The sequence below is a fragment of the Ailuropoda melanoleuca genome, chromosome 18, assembly GCF_002007445.2.
Source record: "Ailuropoda melanoleuca isolate Jingjing chromosome 18, ASM200744v2, whole genome shotgun sequence".
NCBI classification, from domain to species: Eukaryota; Metazoa; Chordata; class Mammalia; order Carnivora; family Ursidae; genus Ailuropoda; species Ailuropoda melanoleuca.
The window spans coordinates 29,479,332-29,497,360 of record NC_048235.1 but is presented as its reverse complement, the minus strand read 5'-3'; the positions used below and the strand labels follow the sequence as shown (position 1 = coordinate 29,497,360).

The window sequence follows — 18,029 nt, the reverse complement described above, 5'->3', positions numbered from 1 at the left end:
GGGAACTTAAAATACACATCACTCTACCTGATAGATGATCATATCAGTGAGGAAGATTCTCAACCAAAGCCAAGTATCTGTCTTCCATGCCAAACAAATTCTTGTAAATTCTGAGAATTCAAAAGCAAATTTACCGAAAACATGTTAACACAGAAGCAGAAAACAAAACAAACCCAGCAAAACAACAGAGACAAACTTTCAAAAAAAGGGACAGTAACTGCGGACTTTGATTTCTAAAACAATGGTCTAGAATTCAATTAAATAGTAAAGTTAGAATATAATACTTATCAGTAATCCACAAGCAGTATTTTTATTAGGCCCCAACATTTACTAAGCACACACCATGTCCCAAGAGCTGTTCAAAATGTTTTTCATATATTACCTCACTTATCTTGTAAATTACTTGGCTCTCCTCAGAAAAGGTATTGTTTTCAGCCAGCTCAGAAAACAAAGATACAACACTAACAGTTTTACTCCTTTTTTAAAGTCAAGTTATAACTAAAGGAAAACTACCCCCCCAAAGGTCACATACATGTTTACAATTCTAGATGTGACCAGGAGAGACGGAGTGACGCTCTATCTACCTAGAAAAAAATGACATGACGCAGCTGACCAAGGGTTCTGTACAGGCACAGGACAGAAGCAGGCCAAGGGGCGAAGGTCCACTGGCCAGAAGGAAAGTAAAAATATACTGTTGATTCCAAAGTATAGTAAAAATCCATGCATTAGCAATGCGCCAGTGATTTCTTTCTTTCTTCTTTTTTTTTTTTTTAATTATTTGTTTCAGGGGTACACGTCTGTGATTCATCAGCCTTATATAATACCCAGTGCAACACACACCCTCCCCAATGTCCATCCCCCCCACCCCCAGTGCTAGTGATTTCTAAGTAATGTTGAAATACTTAATAGTTGTAAACCTCCCCATAGTTTTAGGTCTATTTTCAAAAGAAAACAGGCTTTCTGTAGGGTGAGTTTTTCAGGCAATGGAATTAATGCAAATAAAAACAGCATTACCTTTTGTATGCTTAGCTACATGTGACCTAAGGAAGATACAAGGCAGTAGGACAGAACAAATAAAAACACTAAACAAACCCAGCAAGAAAAAGAAGAGACCAGCAATGCAATGTTAAAAGACCAAAAACTCTCCCTCAAACTCCACCCCAATCCTAATTATATAAACACTCAGAGTAGAAGCTAAGATGTAAATGATTTGAATAATTTTTGATAATTTGAATATTAATTAATAACTGATTAGATGTGCTGCTCAAAAAAGAATCCTATAAACCGTGTGAACTACTGTAAGCAATTTAGCTCTAAGTGTCTTGCTGTTCCAAGTAGAACACTATTTTAAGCACACTGATTTTATATAACACATTAAACAGCACTAATACGACAAGCATGTTCTTACCCTTGTCCAGGAATTCTAGGGAGTAAAGCAGCTCCCAGCTCTCCCTGGCTAGTTTAAAGCTCTCGAGCACTTCAATGGAGTTAGCAAGCTCTGCTTTATTGACTACGATGTGACGATTCCTTCCTTTTGCAGAACAGTCTTCATCGTCTGAACTCTGCTTAGAGAAGGTGAAGAAGGTGATTAACTTGTAACTTATACAGGTGACCCTTCAACAACACAGGTTTGAACTACACAGATCCGCTGACACATGGATTTTATACAGTCCAGCACTGTAAATGTACTTCTCTTCCTTATGATTTTCTTAATAACATTTTTTCCTCCAGTTTACTGTGTTTCAAGAATACAGTATATAACACACAGAACGTACCAAATATAAGACAATCAACTATTTATGTTATTGGTAAGGCTTCTGGTCAACAGTAGCTATTAGTTAAGTTTTAGGGGAATCAAAAATTATACACAGATTTATGACTGTAGGGCGGGGGGCGTTGGTGCCCCTTACCCCCATGTTGTTCAAGGGTCAACTGTACTCAGACGTTGTTATGTTTATTACCGCCAATTCTGATTACTGTATGGATTTTATTTCAAAGGATACTATCATGAGGATAACATTTTGAACTTCACAATTTGGCCTTAAAAATTAATATATAAATTTGGCATCTTTTCATTCTCACATATTCAATTTTTACCTTAAAAACTAAGCTTATGTTCTGACGATAAACTCTAAGCTTATGCTGGGTTCTAAGTAAAGCTATCGAGTTAAAACTTCCAATAGTTTAAAAACATATCCATGTTATAAATGCCCCAAATTAGATTTTTAAATTCAGAGATACACCTCATGTGGCATATGTTTTATAGTTAATTCTTTTTTCAATATGTGAAACCATTTAATTTGCTTCCAAACGAGTTTATCGTGTAGAAGAATCAAATTAAAGCCCAAACGCCCCAAGACTCAGAGGAACGACTCTTCCTAATCTTTCGTTCCCTCTACATACCTTCTCCCACAGCCAACCCTCTCTAGTTCTGCTCCCCTAATGCAAGGTGTCGGCCAGAAATTACATTTGCCTGCACTTATCTATTAATGCCTTCTGTATTTTACAATACAATTTGCCTACTTTTCTTGCTCTTCATCTCAAGAAACATAAAGCCAAAGAGAGGTCTCAGAGAAATGCACCTACGTAAGTGACAGTGAGCACGGTCAGACATTTTGCCAAAAAATGGTAAAGGTAAAACAGCTCCGCGTAGTTTTATTTTGCTGAGAATTTCTGGACTCTTTTATTCTATCTAGGTTATTTTACTATCTTAATGACCCAAATTAAATTCTCCCTGCAGATTTTCACGCCACTATGCTCATTTAAAAATATGTACCAATACTTCAGGTAAAAGCTCCATTCCTCAAGCTGATCTCGGAAAAAATAAGCACCTCCCTCCCACTACCCACCTTTCTGCCCCACTTTCAGAGCCTGGTATTTTCCTGCTAGTCCTTGATGCTTGGGGACCCTCCCTGCCCACTTAGCTGCCATATTCTTATCTTCCCTCAGTAACGACACATACCCAGCTCCCTTTTACAATCAAAACCTGTTAGGTATCCTACTTCATCAGGGTCCAGTTCCTTGCCACACGGTGCCAATCTAATAGGATATACTAACATGAATGGGGTATTCACTGTTGCAAATTTATAGAAAACATTCCTGCCTCAAAACAGGATTGGGAGTTTATGGAAGGGACCTCAGACATGGTAAGAATGGCTTCCAAACAGTTTCTAAAATTTAAAGAAATTGATTTTGAAATGCAAAATTACACTCTGAAGTTCTGGGCAGCTGCTGTAAGCGAGAACCCTGGCTACAGGGGACACACACAAGCACGTGTGGGTGGAGAACGTGTTGCCCACAGGAGGGGACAGTCCCTCAGCTCCAGCCACCTGGCACGTCATGTGAGCCAGGGAATCAGGCTGGGTGGAGAACGTACGCCTGCCTGACCGTAGGCAGCATCCATGTGGCCCCAGCTGTGGGCCAGCATCAGGGGCCAGTGAATCAAATATCCCAATTATTAAAGAAGTCAGACATCTCCATTGTTGTGAGAAATCTCCCAATTTTTAGATGTTTGGTTATTAAAAGAAGCAAAACACTATGAGTAAAACAAGATGAATCTATAAGCTGAGCTTTACGTCCTCTGCTGCGATGGCTAAACAGACACGGCTGGACCTGCGGCAGGTCGGGGCAGACTGTGGGACAGAAGGAAAACCAGGAAAAATCAGTTAGTAGAGTAAAAACAGAAACAGATGGAAACCCAGGTTGGTTGGAGGGCCAGAGTATGAGAGCAGGGCCTGCCAGAGGACACATGAGAGGTGAGAAACGAAGAACCAGAGGGCCAGAGGGTTTAAACAGCTATGCCATGGCTCAGACGCCAAGGCTGACAGGGAAGAGTGGGAATTCACTCATTCACCAGCTGTGTTTCAGGCACTGTCCAGGTGTCCAGGGTACAAGACAGACAATGTCCTTGGCCCCACGGAGCTTGTACAGAGCTAATCAGAAGACACAGACAGTACAGCAGCAAATGAAGAAACAAGAAAACAGCCAGCAATAAGGGCTCTGCAGAATTAAAATAGAGTAATAGAGAGGGAAAACTGGATGGGCATTTTGAGAGGTCTGAGGGAGAAAAGTCTGGGCTGAGAGCTAAGTGACAAGGACACAGAATGGGCAGAGAGACGTACTCCAACCTTAGGGCACAGCTTGGGGCTAGAGATCCAGGGGCAGAAAGGGGCTCAGAGCGCTGGAGGTGCAGAGAGGCCCGAGCGTCTGCGGCATACAAAGGCTGGCTCAGTAATGGCTCTGAAGCCAAGGTGAAGAGCTTGGATTTTATTCTGGGCATGAAGGGAAGCCACTAGAGGTGGTAAAGCAGGGGACCGATGTCTGATTCAGGTCTTAAAAATGTCACTAAAGTTGCTGGATAAAGAAGAGATGGTAGTGAGCAAGAGTGCAAGCAGGGAGACAAGACGACAGCCCTGATGACGTATGAAAGACTGGGATGGCTTGGACAGGGAGCAGGTGGTGGGGATGGAGAGAAACAGGCCAGTGGAGCCATGTTATTTATACTGATTTATAAGGGACACATCACTGCTTTTAGTTAAAACCAGTATTAGGCGACCTATTATCCACATGGCAGGAAGTGTCTGTGGTCTTAACGTAAAGTACCTGGATAAACCACATACTCATGGAACCCAGAAGGGACAGCTAACGAGTGACCCCACCTGGGAATGTCAGGGAAGAAGGAGAGAGTAGCTACCCAGCCACGTTAGTGGTTTTTTAAAAACATGAATCAGAGGGCATCTGGGAAAGCCTGGTTAGCAGAGTTCTCAACCTGGGGTTCTGGCTGGATTTCAAAGCATCTTTCAACCTCAGAAATTATTTGCGAAATTGTGCGTGTGTGCGTTTTTCTGTGGGAGGAAACAAAGGAGTTTATCAGAAGGTTTAACAACCTCAGAAGCCTTCAGAAAGGTTTCGTCTTCCCTGATCCATTCCATATTATACCATGCAGTTTACAAAGACATCAGATTCAACTAATCTCTCCTCATGCCCGGGTCTAGTGAATGTTACTCAGGGGCTGAAGAAGTGGTAAGGGGACTGACACTAGGAGAGAGGGGACAGAAAGTGGGTGAGACGCTAGGCTCCCCTGAAGTATTTTACCTGGAGCAGGGGTTAGCAAACTATGACCTGCAGACCAGATCCTGTTTTTATAAATAAAGTTTTATTGGAACACAGCCGCCCCATTTCTTTACTATTGCGTATGGCTATTTTTTGTACTTTAACAGCAGAACTGAGTAGCTGCAACAGAGACTGTTGGGCCTGTAAAGCCTACATCATTTATTACCTGGCCCTTCACAGAAAAAGTCTGCTGACTCCTGACCTGGAGCACCTCCATGGTCATGCTGTTACACACTGGGCCTCCACTAAAGCTTTCACTGAATGGATTCCTCTGCTTTGAAATAAGTTTAGAAATCACTGTTCTGCCCAGGCCTGCTGCTTGTCCCCTGCATCTTTGTGCAAACTGTCTTCTCTTCACAAAATCCACCCTCCAATTCCAAATGACGAAACCCTCTACATCCTTCAAGGCTGATCTCAAATGCTGACCTCCTTTATGAAACCTTCCGAACATCTCCCCTTGGCTTCTAATGACTTCCTAGCCGGAACACCTTGGCCCTTTCCATTTTGAGGCCAGGACTCAGCACAGCACCCTGTCTAGATGCTCAATGTAGTTCACTTGGCTTTGCTTTTTACCTTTAATTGATGACATTCAGTCCTGGCAGATAGAACTAACTTATACCAGGGTTTCTCAACATCAGAACAACTCTTCGTGTGGGGCTGTCCCGTGAATTGTAGCACCATTTGCAGCATGCTGGCCTCTACATGGGAGATACGCATAGCAACTCCTCCCCACCAAGCCGTGGAAATCAAAAAGTGTCCTCAGACACTGCCAAATGTCCCTGGGGGGCAAAATCACCTCCAGTTGAGAACCACTGATTTACACAGTAATTATAATTAAAAGACCTAAGCTTTATCAATTTAGCTCCAAAGCTGTATTTTACATTCATTTCCAGCAAACCACAAACATATAATCCGGTAATAATCATATCTGAAAGGATTACCATGGTTTTTTCTCTTCCCTCAGCTAGTTTCCTCTTTTTATGTATATGTTTGTTACGATCAATTTCTACATCACCATACACATTTGATACATCCTCAAGAAGAACCAGTGGAACTTGGCTTGGGGCATTAGGACCTATGGATGGGGGGAAAACACCAACACTTAAAAATGCGGCAAGGAAAAGAAAACTTAGTATCAGGTGGAAGTTTACTCAGCTGTTGTTTGAAAATACAGGTCATTAAAAAGTATGTTCAGCGTGATCCCAGTCTGGTAGACAAATAAGTGTACATGTATACACCAGAATATTAATAAAGGTTCTCTCTCAATGACAGATCACAAGCAAACGTTCCTTCTCTGTATTTGTTCTTACGTATCTACACATTTTTCATAGTGACCGTGAATCATAAAATTAGCCAAAAACTCAAGACTATGAAGTTATATGTGTAATACCTTATAGCTATAAATTCCAAACAAAATCTAAATACATGAAAGACTATAAGGTAATACACAAATATGAGAGCTGTATTATATTGGATGGGTAGGTGATTTCACCTATTTTTCACATTTTTTAGAATTTATATGCATAAATGTTACTTAAAAAATCTTCGTCTATTGCAAAGCCTTTGTGAAATCTACTTCAGTACTTTGCTACATCTGCTGCTTTTTCAAAATAGAGGCACTGAATATCCGTATTTAGTTTCGCAGTACCACTATATCACTTGACATAAAAATTTAATTAATTAATCAATCAATCAAGTGGACTCCATGCCCAGCGTGGAGCCCAACGCAGAGCTTGATCTCACAACCGTGAGTGAGATCAGGACCTAAGCGGAGATCAAGAGTCGGACACTTAACTGACTGAGCCACCCAGGTGTCCCGATATAGAAGTTTTAAATGAAAATGCACTTATGTAAAAACTACCAACAACTTAAAAAAAGGCACTGGTGTCACCCCACAATTATTTGGATCCAAGAACAATGTTAAGGTAAACATTTTCATCTTCTTCATCATCCCAGCTGAAGCCAGTGTTTTGGGAGACTCTAAAATTCTTTAACCAACCTTGGAATAGAGATGGTTGAATGCTGTTGACATACTGGAATGCATTCTTAAAGAAGACCAACATAGTGGAATAAACCACTTGGTTTTTATATTTTGCATGAGCTTCATTATCAAAGTTGTTCATGTATCTGCAGAGATCCTTCATTCTATGCAAAATATCACCATAGCTTCTGAAAGATGAAAGATGATAAAAATTATTTAATTACTCTGGGCTTGTCAGCAAAAGGTCTAGAGAAAAGCCCCAATAGAAGCGTGACATTTACCAAATGCAGCTGGAGGCATATGTGATTCTGAATTAGAGCAGTGACCAGACCACGATTTCAGGACACGTACATGACAAAGCAGCTACTCTGTCCTCTGAACGCTAAGGAGTGCTTCAGCTCAACAGCCTCTTCCGCCGGGAATCTTTTAATAAAGTTAAAAACCACCCTCTTTTGCATAAATACCAAGTTGCCCGAAGCATATATATTATACGCTTTTTAAGAAAGTGTTTTTGTTTTTAAAGATCCTGAGATTACAGTATCAGAAGGCTTGCTAAGCAATTCTAGAAATGAACAATTTCTTACCGTCTTCCTTTATCCATCTGCCATTCACATCTCATTCCAACCACATTTAAAATCTTAAACAACCTCTCCCAAGGGTCCACAATCTGGGATGATTTTTCAGTCAGCCCTTCTATTATGTACTTCTGAGAGCTCCGTTTGCTAGGTGACATTAAATCAGATGCTTCTTGGGCACCTGGGAAATGAGAGAAAAAAGAAGCCTACAATTAATCTTATGATTTACTATGTATGTAGTACTTGACAGAGAAAGACACAGTCTGAATCTCTATTCAAAAGGCAAGAGCACACAATTCCAACACATTATGTGTTGGACCCACAACATTCCAACACATTATGTGGGAAGGACCCACAACTGGCCACTGGTGTAAGAAATGACCTTTGAGCTGTGGTATGTGTATGAAGCTCAGGACACTAACATTATGGTTCAGCAAGTTGACGGTTTCAATCAAAGGGTAAAACTGGTTCCAGAAAAGTCTCATTTTTTTTTTTTTTTAAAGATTTTACTTATTTATCTGACAGAGGGAGAGACAGCCAGCGAGAGAGGGAACACAAGCAGGGGGAGTGGGAGAGGAAGAAGCAGGCTCCTAGCGGAGGAGCCTGATGTGGGGCTCGATCCCAGAACGCCGGGATCACGCCCTGAGCTGAAGGCAGACACTTACCGACTGAGCCACCCAGGCGTCCCCAGAAAAGTCTCATTTATACCTGTAGTATTTTTTTCCAGGAATCATCTTTTAGAACACTATCAAACTGGTATGCATCCAAAGAATAATCAGAATGATGAGGGATTTTTGAGTTTGCAATTTATCAAACTCTGTATAGATAAAATTGAAGCATCACTTACCTTGATGTTGACTCTCTATTTGAGTAGACCTAGTGACGTAATTGATATAAAATTCAGCTGCTTTGTTTAAGTACTTATATAATAAATTGGCAGGCAATCGGACATCATGGTTGTTAATTATTAGAGGAAGGACATCACAAACTGTTGAAAAGGAAAAATGAGAAAAAACAATTAAGTTGTCTTTTTACCCTACAATTCTGATAGGAACAAAATATTATTTTAGAGTTCACTTAATGTAGTATCCAAAATATATAGGGAAAAAAACCCTTTATGGCACATTTATTTAAAAACTGCAGTGCAGAGGGACACTAGTGGATGGAGTGAGCAAGGAAATACACAAGCAAATTTTCCATTATGGGTAAGGATCTAGTTCTTACACTGGGTGACAATTCAGATATTTATTATTATGCCTCATACTTGAACATATTATTACACATATTCTTTAGGAGGTATCAAATATTACGTAATAAAAATATAGGGGTTGCTTAAATGTTTTCTGGAGTAAAAAAAATAGACAAGGATTTAAATTTCACAATATGAAAAGTTCCTTTGCTTTCCACAAACGACCTGACCCCTGAAATGATACTTACTCCAGCTTACTCTACTTACGTAAGGAATTAATACAAAATACAATTTTTCTTACCAAATAATTTTCTAAAGCAGTTAACAGGAGATTCTTGTTCTTCAATAGTTTCAGCCTCTAATAATGCTTCCCCAAGGCCAACCTGTTGCAAAATACAGTTAATCATTTAAATGTGTTACAGTTTAAAACGTCAGATTTACATAAAGAAATATTTTTTTTAATTTACCAGTTTGTATAAGCAAACTTCCCCAAGAAACAAATATTCTCATTTTAAAGACTAGAAAACAAAGTACATCAGCAACACAGCCCAGAAGGAAACCCCAAATTCACCTGATCACTGACTATTTTGTCTTGGTCGTTCTCCTCTGAACTAGCAAAATTAAAATGCTAACAAGATGTCTACAGAAACTTGAAGGAAGCACTGGAACTAGTTAGAATGATAAAGGAGATGTAGAAATTTTCTACAAAATGTAGAAATTAACTGTATTCTCTACATCGAGAAGTATTATGTCAACAAACCTTACCACTTTCAAGTGTTGTCAGGGGTAGTCAGTCATTCAGCCTGGGCTAGGCTGGATGCAACTGTTTGACTTTTAAGGGCACCTTTCCATTATTTTCTACCATGTATTCCCTAGCAGAGTAGAAAGTAGGCTTATCAAAATCCACCCAGACATCTGCATTATCTTCCTTGGGATCACTTGGCGATGCATGGGGTGGGGTAAAATAATGGAAAAGGTAACACAAAGAGCTAATAGTTGAGTAAGGATCAAGGAATGTATTGGGTTGAATAGCATCCTCCCAAAATTCATGTCCACTCAAAGAGTCTCAGAATGTGACCCTACATATATTTTATCTTATAAAAAAAGTAAGGTCTTTGTAGATGCAATTAGTTGAGAAGAGGGCACACTGGGTTAGGGCAAGCCCAAATCCAATGACTACAATCCTTACATGGTCATGTAAAGAAAGACACAGGAACATAGACACATAGGGAAGAAAGCCATGTGACAACAGAGGTGGAAACTGGAATGATGAAGCTGCAAGCTGAAGAATGACAAAGATTACTGGTGACCACCAGAAGCCAGGGAGAGGCAGGAAGGATCTTTCCCTAAAGCCTTTAGAGGGAGCATGGCTCTGCCAACACCTTGCTTTTGGACTTTCAGCTTTCAGAACTGTGAGGGAATAAATTTTGGTTGTTCTAAGCCACTCAGTTTTCTGGTACTTTGTTACAGCAGCCCTAGGAAATGAATAGAGGGAGGTACAGAAAAGGTTAACTGGAGCCAGAAGCTTGAAAGATAGTGTGGGTAAGAATAAACAAGAGAGTTTGAATTAATAAAGGATTTGAATCCTAAATCTCCCACTTACTAGCTACAAGAAGCTACTAACATATTTAAGATTCTCCTCATCTCTAAAGTGGGATACTGTCTACCTCAAGGGGTCCAGGGAGTACAGGGAGTATGGAAGAAGATACCTAACACTTACCAATAATTATTACAGACAGAAGGAATAGAGGGAAAAACACATGAGTCTCACATAGTGAGACTATAGACTATGGCTCTCAGTTAAATTCAAACATTGTTGACTACAGTGCATTAGGATTTTTTTAAAAAGATTTATTTATTTAGAGAGAGAGCATGCATGAGGGAGGGTGGGTGCAGAGGGAGAGGGAAAGAATCTCAAGCAGACTCCATGCTGAGCTGGGAGCATGACACGGGGCTTAATCTCACCACCCTGAGATCACAACCTGAGCTGAAACCAAAAGTCAGACGCTCAACTGACTGTGCCACCCAGGCACCTCTGGAATAGGATTAAAAAAAAAAAAAAAACAACTTTACTGTACTTTACAGATTGCAAATAAATAGCACTGTCAAAGCTTGGTGACTGTTTCCTTACACTGATGGGACAACTTCTGGAAATTTACAAAGTTTGATGACAGTGACATCGTTTTAGCTTTACTGATGAAGATTCCTTGATTTAAGTTCAGTCTTACCCAGTACTCTTCAGAATTTCTGCTTTAGATAATACCCACTATAGCTTCTAACCCAGCTGATGAATGTGCTGATCGGTTTTATTTTCTCTTGAGCAAAAGGAAAGGATCAATCATACCCCATGCTGCACCACTGTTTCAGGGAAGCGTCTCAAAAGTAGAAGCAACATTTCTGATCGTTCCAATGTGTTGAAGCACTGTTCCGTAACCTTTAGTAACATTTCGCACTGGACCCGACCAGGGAGAGTTTCAAATAAACCTGTACATAACACATTGTACTTTAAAAATTTTCTTTCAGAAAGAAAATCCTGAAGCTAAAGTGGAAATAAGGCATTTTCATGTACAGAGCAGTAAATACTACATTTAGAATCACTGTTTGAGTTTTACCTACAACCTAGAAGGCTTCTGGGTCAGGTGGTATTGGACATAGATGTTTGCTGAATGACCCTAAAACACTTGGAGGCCTTATCGGATCCAGAAGATAAGAATGGTGTAGGGGAAGGATCACAACAGTGCTTGCTGCTGGCTGAGATAAAGAGGATGCACTTGTTTAAGCTGAAATAACCTAAACCACATACTTTTTTACCCAGAATTTGAAATCTCTGATTGGCTATCACAACCAAGGGTAAGGTCATAAATCACTAAAAGTTTCTCTCCTGTTTTGTGGAGATCTGCCTAATCTACAGATGCTTTCTGATCACTATAAAACCTGCTAAAAATATATTCAGTTCCCTGGTCCAACTGATAAATGCACACCCTTTAAGGAAGCTTAGAGGTTTCTAAGCAAATGCTCCAGGGGCCAGATGACACCATTTGTACAGACTTCAGCTGTCAAGAACAAACATACATTTGAATACCAATACCACAGATGTTGAGTTTTCTGTGAAATTACTATATACAACTTAGTATTCCAGAAACGGTAATTTATAGACCATTAAGTTATAACTCCATTCTTACTTCTTAAAAATTGGGTTTGTTTATCCTGTGAATCGTTCCTTAATGCTGATGTAATAATGCTGATTTCTCTCCACACCACGGGCTGATCTGGGAAATTCACAAACCTATTTTAAAATGAATGCAATAAATTAAAATGTCAGATTCTATATAGTATTACAAAAAGAAAAGAGCATGAGCATACGGAGAAATACACATTTTTCTTTATTACAAGTGAGTATGTAGATGTACCCAAACAAACCAAAATAAAGATATAAAAATAAAAACTAATAAAGGAAAATGAAGTTAATCACAAAAGTCTTTAGAGTTTTTATAAGTGAAAAGACAAATGACCATAATATATAAAGCACTCCTAAATATCAACAAGAAAAAAGAAAAGAAAAAAAACCTACCCAAAAGAAAAAGTGGGCAAAGGCAAAATACAGAAAGAATACAAACAGCCAAAGAGAACACTTGAAAAGATACTCAGTCTTATTAGTAATACAATGAACACAAACTTCTAAAAAATAGTAAGATACCACTTTCTATCACTGGCAGAAATTAAAAACCCAATAGAAAGACTGATAATAGCCAATGCTGGCAAATGTGTGGGAAAATGGGCACTCTTATACACTGCTAGTAGAAATGTAAATTCGAATTGTATTTTTTGGAGAGTAATTTGATAGTGTATCCTGTATACCCTTGACTGTGAAAATCAATGTTTAAGAATCTACTCTACAGAAAAACACTAAAATATGGGTACAAAATTGCTTACTGACACTCTGAATACAATCTCAAATAATTGGAAACTACCTCAATGCCCATGAGTGTTATGAAATGCTATGCAAATATGAACAAGAAGAGCTCTACATAATGAAAAATAAAGGCATCCCTCCATGACAGTGGGTGAAGAAAGCAAGCTGCAGCGTGATATATGCAGTATGATTTCACTTTTGTATCTTTCCCACAAAAACCAACTTGTATGTGTTGTACTGTGTATACACGTATACACAGACACACGAAACTCTGGTTGAGTTGGACAAACTTTCACTTGTTATTCTCTATATTTCAGTATTGTCTGAACTGCAAACAGCACGTATTATTTCCAAAATAAAATACATCATAGAAAGAAAAGTTTTAACAAGAATAAAACATAAGACTTCTCTGCAGAAGGCACGTCAGCAGATAACGAAGGCCTAGACGCAAGACTAAGTAAGCTTTAGATACCAGAGATGTAGATGAACTTGAAGACCTCCCCCCATCTCCCACTTCCACACACAGACGAAACCTCAAAGGTCGAGGGCAGTGCAAGCTGAACTCACATGTCGTACAGCAGTCTCCCGGCGGTGGCAGTCCTCTCGGCATTCCGCTCGATGGTGTACATCTCATACTGCAACACAGATCGGCCCCGAGGGTCACAGCCTCCGCCCGGGGCTTGGTCCTAGCTCACCGCCCGCAGCTAGCTGGCCTTCACTGAGCACCCCCAACCCGGGAGGGCCTGACAGCAAAGCATCACCTGATGGCACAGCGCCACGGGGCTTAGGAGTGCGACCCTCGGGGTCACTTACAATCCTTCGGTCCCCAAGATTGGAGGAATAAGGTCTCAAAATTAGTAGGCACTACACAAATGGCTGCCATGATGATAAACGAGCGGGAAGACGGCCTTTCCCAGAGGCGATGCGGGGCCGAGCCGGCCACCGAAAAGCAAAACACCCCCAACGCCTCCAGCCACCCGGACCTCCAACGGGGTCCGCTGTGTCTCAAGNGCGGGGGGGGGGGGGGGGGGGAGGCGTGTGAGGGATGTCGGAGAGCGGCGCGGGGCGGGGGGGTGGAGAGAAGGGGGAAGACAGCGACAGGGGCGGGCCGGACTGGAGGCGACGGCCCCCAAGGCGGGAAGAGCTGGCGGCCAGCGTAGCCCCGGAGCGGCCAAGTGCTACACCTCCACGGGGGCAGCCGCGTGCAAGGGCCTGACCTCACCTGGATGTTAAAGTCTGCGGGATAGAGGCTGCGGGCTGTGATCAGCCAAGCTTTGGCTGCCCACAGGTCGTGCTGCACCAGCTCCCGGGCTCGCTGCACCAGGAACTCGCAGTCACCCTGGGCCGACATGACCCAGGAGGCGTCAGGCCACCGGCAGCTGAGGTCGTTTACCTTCCGGCTCTGGAGACACAGTCGCCGCCGCCGCCGCCGCGGGGGAGGCTTCTGCGCATGTCCGGGTTGGCCGATCCGGAAAGGTTTTCCGGGTTTTGCGAGCAGTTCCTCCGGTCAGATCTCCGGAACCGTCAGGCGCGTTCCTCCTTTGAAGATTTAGTGTTTTGGTGCGGACTTTTCCAGGTCACCTCCAAAATGTGGAGAAGTGGATTCCCATTCTTGCGGGCTCCAGCGTGACTCTTGTCCAGCCCGGAAGCATGCGCAGGAGCCCGTAGTCGCCGAGCTTCCTCCGCGGGTTCTTCCATCCCTCCGCTGGAGATCTGCGGGTGGGCGGTCCCTGGGTGTCCTCGAGGTCTGGTACTCGGGACCAGGCTGGGAAGAAGTTTGAGAGGGAAAGGGAGAGGGCGGCCTAGGAGGAGGCGGGAAGGAGTGCGCAGAGCTCCCTTGGCCCTGGCGAAGTTGAGGAACCTGTCCCTGGGGCATTGCCCAGTATTAGGTTTATGGGAAAAAGTCTGAGGCCAGATTAGGGGCCAAGGCACAGAGGAGCATGGTAATGCCTAGCGTTCGTTCTGGTTCATTTTATCATTTCTAACTATGTCCACATTATATTGTTGCGTCTTTATTCGTTGATTTCTACAACAAACATTGAGCTATTGCAGTAATTAGTACTTGGAAAGTGCTTTGCTGCATGCAGTGGGAGCTACAAAGAGTATTCCTATCCCAGCAGAGGTTTTACAATGATATGGACATGTGGCCTACAGAAAAATAGGCCATTTTAATGATCTCTTCCCATCAAATTAGTGTCATGTTCACCTAAACTCCAGATTTGATTTCCGTTTGAGAGAAGGAAAATAAAATAGTCTCCCCGCTCTGGTGAGGGGAGGCCGCATTTAAGTGCTGGAGTAGCAATACTTGGTTGCCTACTAGGAAGAATGTACCAAAATGTGGATTCATTAGATCTCAATCCAAGTTCTATATACAAAAAGTTTTAGCAAGTTCTTTTTACCACTGATATCTTCAATTTATCTGATTTAAAGCCAAGAGATTAAGGATTGAAAGCTGATATGTTTTAAAAATAGAAATTACTAGGTACTTATATACATGAAAAATTATATTTTAAATAAATATGAATATATACATTACTATTCATGGGTATATATAAGGTCTAATACATTCTTACTAATGGTGATAATTGATAAATAAACGATCTTAAAGTTAATGGTGAGTTCGTATGCTAAATTTAGAGGTAAGTACCAAGAAGGGCAGGTGCAAAGAAGCAGTATAAAGCACCACTGCTATCAAATCCAAGCTCTTTTATTTTGCTATTTAGTTTGTGATACCATCCTAAAAATAGCACCTTTATTTTTTATTTTATTATTATTTTTTAAAGATTTTCTTTATTTATTTGACACAGAGAGACAGCCAGCAAGAGAGGAAACACAAGCAGGGGGAGTGGGAGAGGAAGAAGCAGGCTCCCAGCAAGGAAGGGAGCCTGATGTGGGGCTCCATCCTAGGACTCTGGGATCACACCCTGGGCCAAAGGCAGATGCTTAACGACTGAGCCACCCAGGCACCCCTAAATATAGCACTTTTAATTATCTTTCCCTTTACTCAAAGATTTTAAAGGTTTTATTTATTTATTTGAGAGAAAGTGAAAGAGTAAGAGAGCACAAGATGGGGGAGGGGCAGAGGGAGAAGCAGACTCCCAGCTGAGCAGGGAGCCTGATGCTGGGCTCTATCCTGGGACTCTGGGATCATGACCTGAGCCAAAGGCACATGCTTAACCGACTGAGCCACCCAGGCGTGCCCCTTTTACTCAAAATTTTTAAAATTTGATTTTGTTTCATTAGTAGCCCCAAAGATATCTTAGCTAGATTCACTGCATTAACAACAGTCATTCTGTGATCTATTGATTACATTCTTGAGAAAGCATTCTGGTTCTACAGATGCTGTTTAATGTCCCCTGATTACGTACAGCAATAGCTTAATTGTGCCATCACTTCATAGGCCAGAATTGCCCACTGACAGAATTCTTTTGGCTTTGTAGAAAAGAAGGTAGAAAATTGAACTTAAACAGCTCAGGGTAATTTTTATCTTGTAACAAACAGGTCATAAAAGCAGATTGCTGACTTAAATTTTTTCATTATTTAATTTTAATAAAGTGTTATGCAAGGATTTTCGAGTGGCAAAAATGACTGATTTGGTTTTTAAACTTTATGTTTTGGGTCTGGAATTACCAAAACAAAATCGTACACTTGTCCCTAAGTCTTTAGTTATTTAGTGTTCTGTTAGATAACAGTTGTAAATTAATATTTTCAATCTAGAGGCTAAAGAAGGGAACTCTGGTTGTATTTAGGTGCCAACCAGTTGAAATTGCCTCTTACTTTTTTGCCAGAATACAATGTAAGATTTGTAGCTATTTTCTTGCTGACTTCTTAACTTTGAAAGGTGTCCAGCTAAACATTTCTCCTAGGATGTCCTGCGGCATCGGGAAGTAAGAAAGGAGGTACCTCACAAGGTGAGTTGCCATCTTTTGGCCTCTTTGTTGTGATCTTGAAGCTTCACTAAGAATCTGAGCTCCTGGCTCACGTTCTCCACCACAACTTCTAAGCCATGTGAAATGCCCGGCATCCAGCCGGAAGTTCCTTAAACTCAGTTTAGCGATTTGTATTAAACTCTATGTTGTTTTTTACCTTCCACCTCAAAAACTTCAAACTCACAAATGCAATCTCTGAACTTTCCCACACTTGGTGCTTTTCAGCAATTTCCTCATTTCTCTTCTCCCGGATTTTGGCTTCACAGATTTCTATTTCCTTGACACCTACATTCTTCTCCTAGTATATTTGACTCCTTCTGGACCTCCTCCTTTCCTGTTCATGCTAAGGCCTGTGCTCTGACATGCAGCGTGTTCGCAGTCTGTGCGTTCTTATCCCACTGCTGTATCCGCTCTTCAGGTGACCAACCCTGGATCCAGCCTATGTGCCTCTTCCTAGACGATGCAACTGGCTTGAAATAGGTGCAGTGAGTATACGTTCAAGGAGTGTAGAGGAGGCTGGGTTCTGTTGGTGAGTAGTGCGCACAGGTGCAGATTGATGCTGCACCAAATTCCAGGGCTTAGTATCAGTCTGGGCCCTCAACTACTCCCACCTCCCATTCTTTCACCAGCTGTCTGAAGCCTTTGTAATTTTTGTAGTTTTTCTCAAGTGCTCGTACTCTCTTCACCTTGAGCAGATGATTTAGTCTTTAATGGAGAAGATTGAGGCCATCAGGCCTTACTTAAGCTCGGTCAATGTTGGAACCATGGCCCTATTTATCGTTCAAGACCAAACACGTCACAGGGTACATATTCTTAAAACCCTTTGATGGTTTTAACAGTGATGTGTGCTGTGCTATGCTGCTACCTGGCTTGCAGGCACGGCTCTGCCTTACCTTTTGCTACCACCCCTCGTCCCAGAACTTTGTTCAGTTCTCCCATGTGTTGTGTTCTCCGTCTTCTTCAGGGATTCATGTGGGCTGTCACTTCTGCTCTGCTCAGAGCACTCCCTACTGCTAGCGTGGAGGGAGCTAATTCTTTGTGTTTCAGATAACACCTCCCTGACCCAGCCCACCTTGGTTCCATTGTCCTTGTACTGTTTTATATTGGATCAGAGGCCTGTTTCATATGCCGTTACTGTCTCGGCCCCTAAGATATGCCAGACATATATTAATAGTAGGCTTTCAATACACTTTAGGTGAATTTTGAATTTTTTTCACCTTTTGCTTATCAATTTACCTAAACCTTTAATTTTACAGAGATTTCATTCCCTGTGGTTTCGGAGGATAGAGGGTCCTTTTCATTCAAGGCCAAAATCTTCACCTCTGCTCCG

At 41.5% G+C, this 18,029-nt stretch overlaps 1 protein-coding gene and 1 long non-coding RNA gene across 7 annotated transcripts in view; one reads left to right on the top strand and one right to left on the bottom strand.

Annotated features, from left to right (window-relative positions):
• The window catches only part of INTS10 (integrator complex subunit 10), a 37,565-nt gene extending 23,304 nt beyond the window's left edge, over positions 1-14,261 (bottom strand). For 2 of the 5 annotated variants that reach the window (XM_034647492.1, XM_019798692.2), the window contains exons 1-11: positions 13,993-14,261; positions 13,338-13,405; positions 12,040-12,143; positions 11,202-11,341; positions 9,159-9,240; positions 8,516-8,656; positions 7,678-7,849; positions 7,112-7,281; positions 6,054-6,187; positions 1,409-1,562; positions 28-110 (exon numbers count right to left, since the gene is read on the bottom strand). In XM_034647492.1, the coding sequence (XP_034503383.1) occupies positions 28-110; positions 1,409-1,562; positions 6,054-6,187; positions 7,112-7,281; positions 7,678-7,849; positions 8,516-8,656; positions 9,159-9,240; positions 11,202-11,341; positions 12,040-12,143; positions 13,338-13,405; positions 13,993-14,121 (1,377 nt within the window). In that variant the 5' untranslated portion in view covers positions 14,122-14,261. The remainder of the gene's footprint in view (positions 1-27; positions 111-1,408; positions 1,563-6,053; positions 6,188-7,111; positions 7,282-7,677; positions 7,850-8,515; positions 8,657-9,158; positions 9,241-11,201; positions 11,342-12,039; positions 12,144-13,337; positions 13,406-13,992) is intronic. The other 3 variants (XM_019798691.2, XM_011223791.3, XM_002918342.4) reach the window with 3 other exon arrangements.
• Positions 14,262-14,353: 92 nt separating this feature from the next.
• Positions 14,354-18,029, top strand: part of LOC117797070 — a 50,364-nt gene continuing 46,688 nt past the window's right edge. Inside the window, exons 1-2 of one of the 2 annotated variants that reach the window (XR_004621905.1) lie at positions 14,354-14,489; positions 16,637-16,681. This is a non-coding gene — a long non-coding RNA (uncharacterized LOC117797070). Of the gene's footprint in view, positions 14,516-16,636; positions 16,682-18,029 lie in introns of both variants that reach the window. The other variant, XR_004621906.1, reaches the window with a different exon arrangement.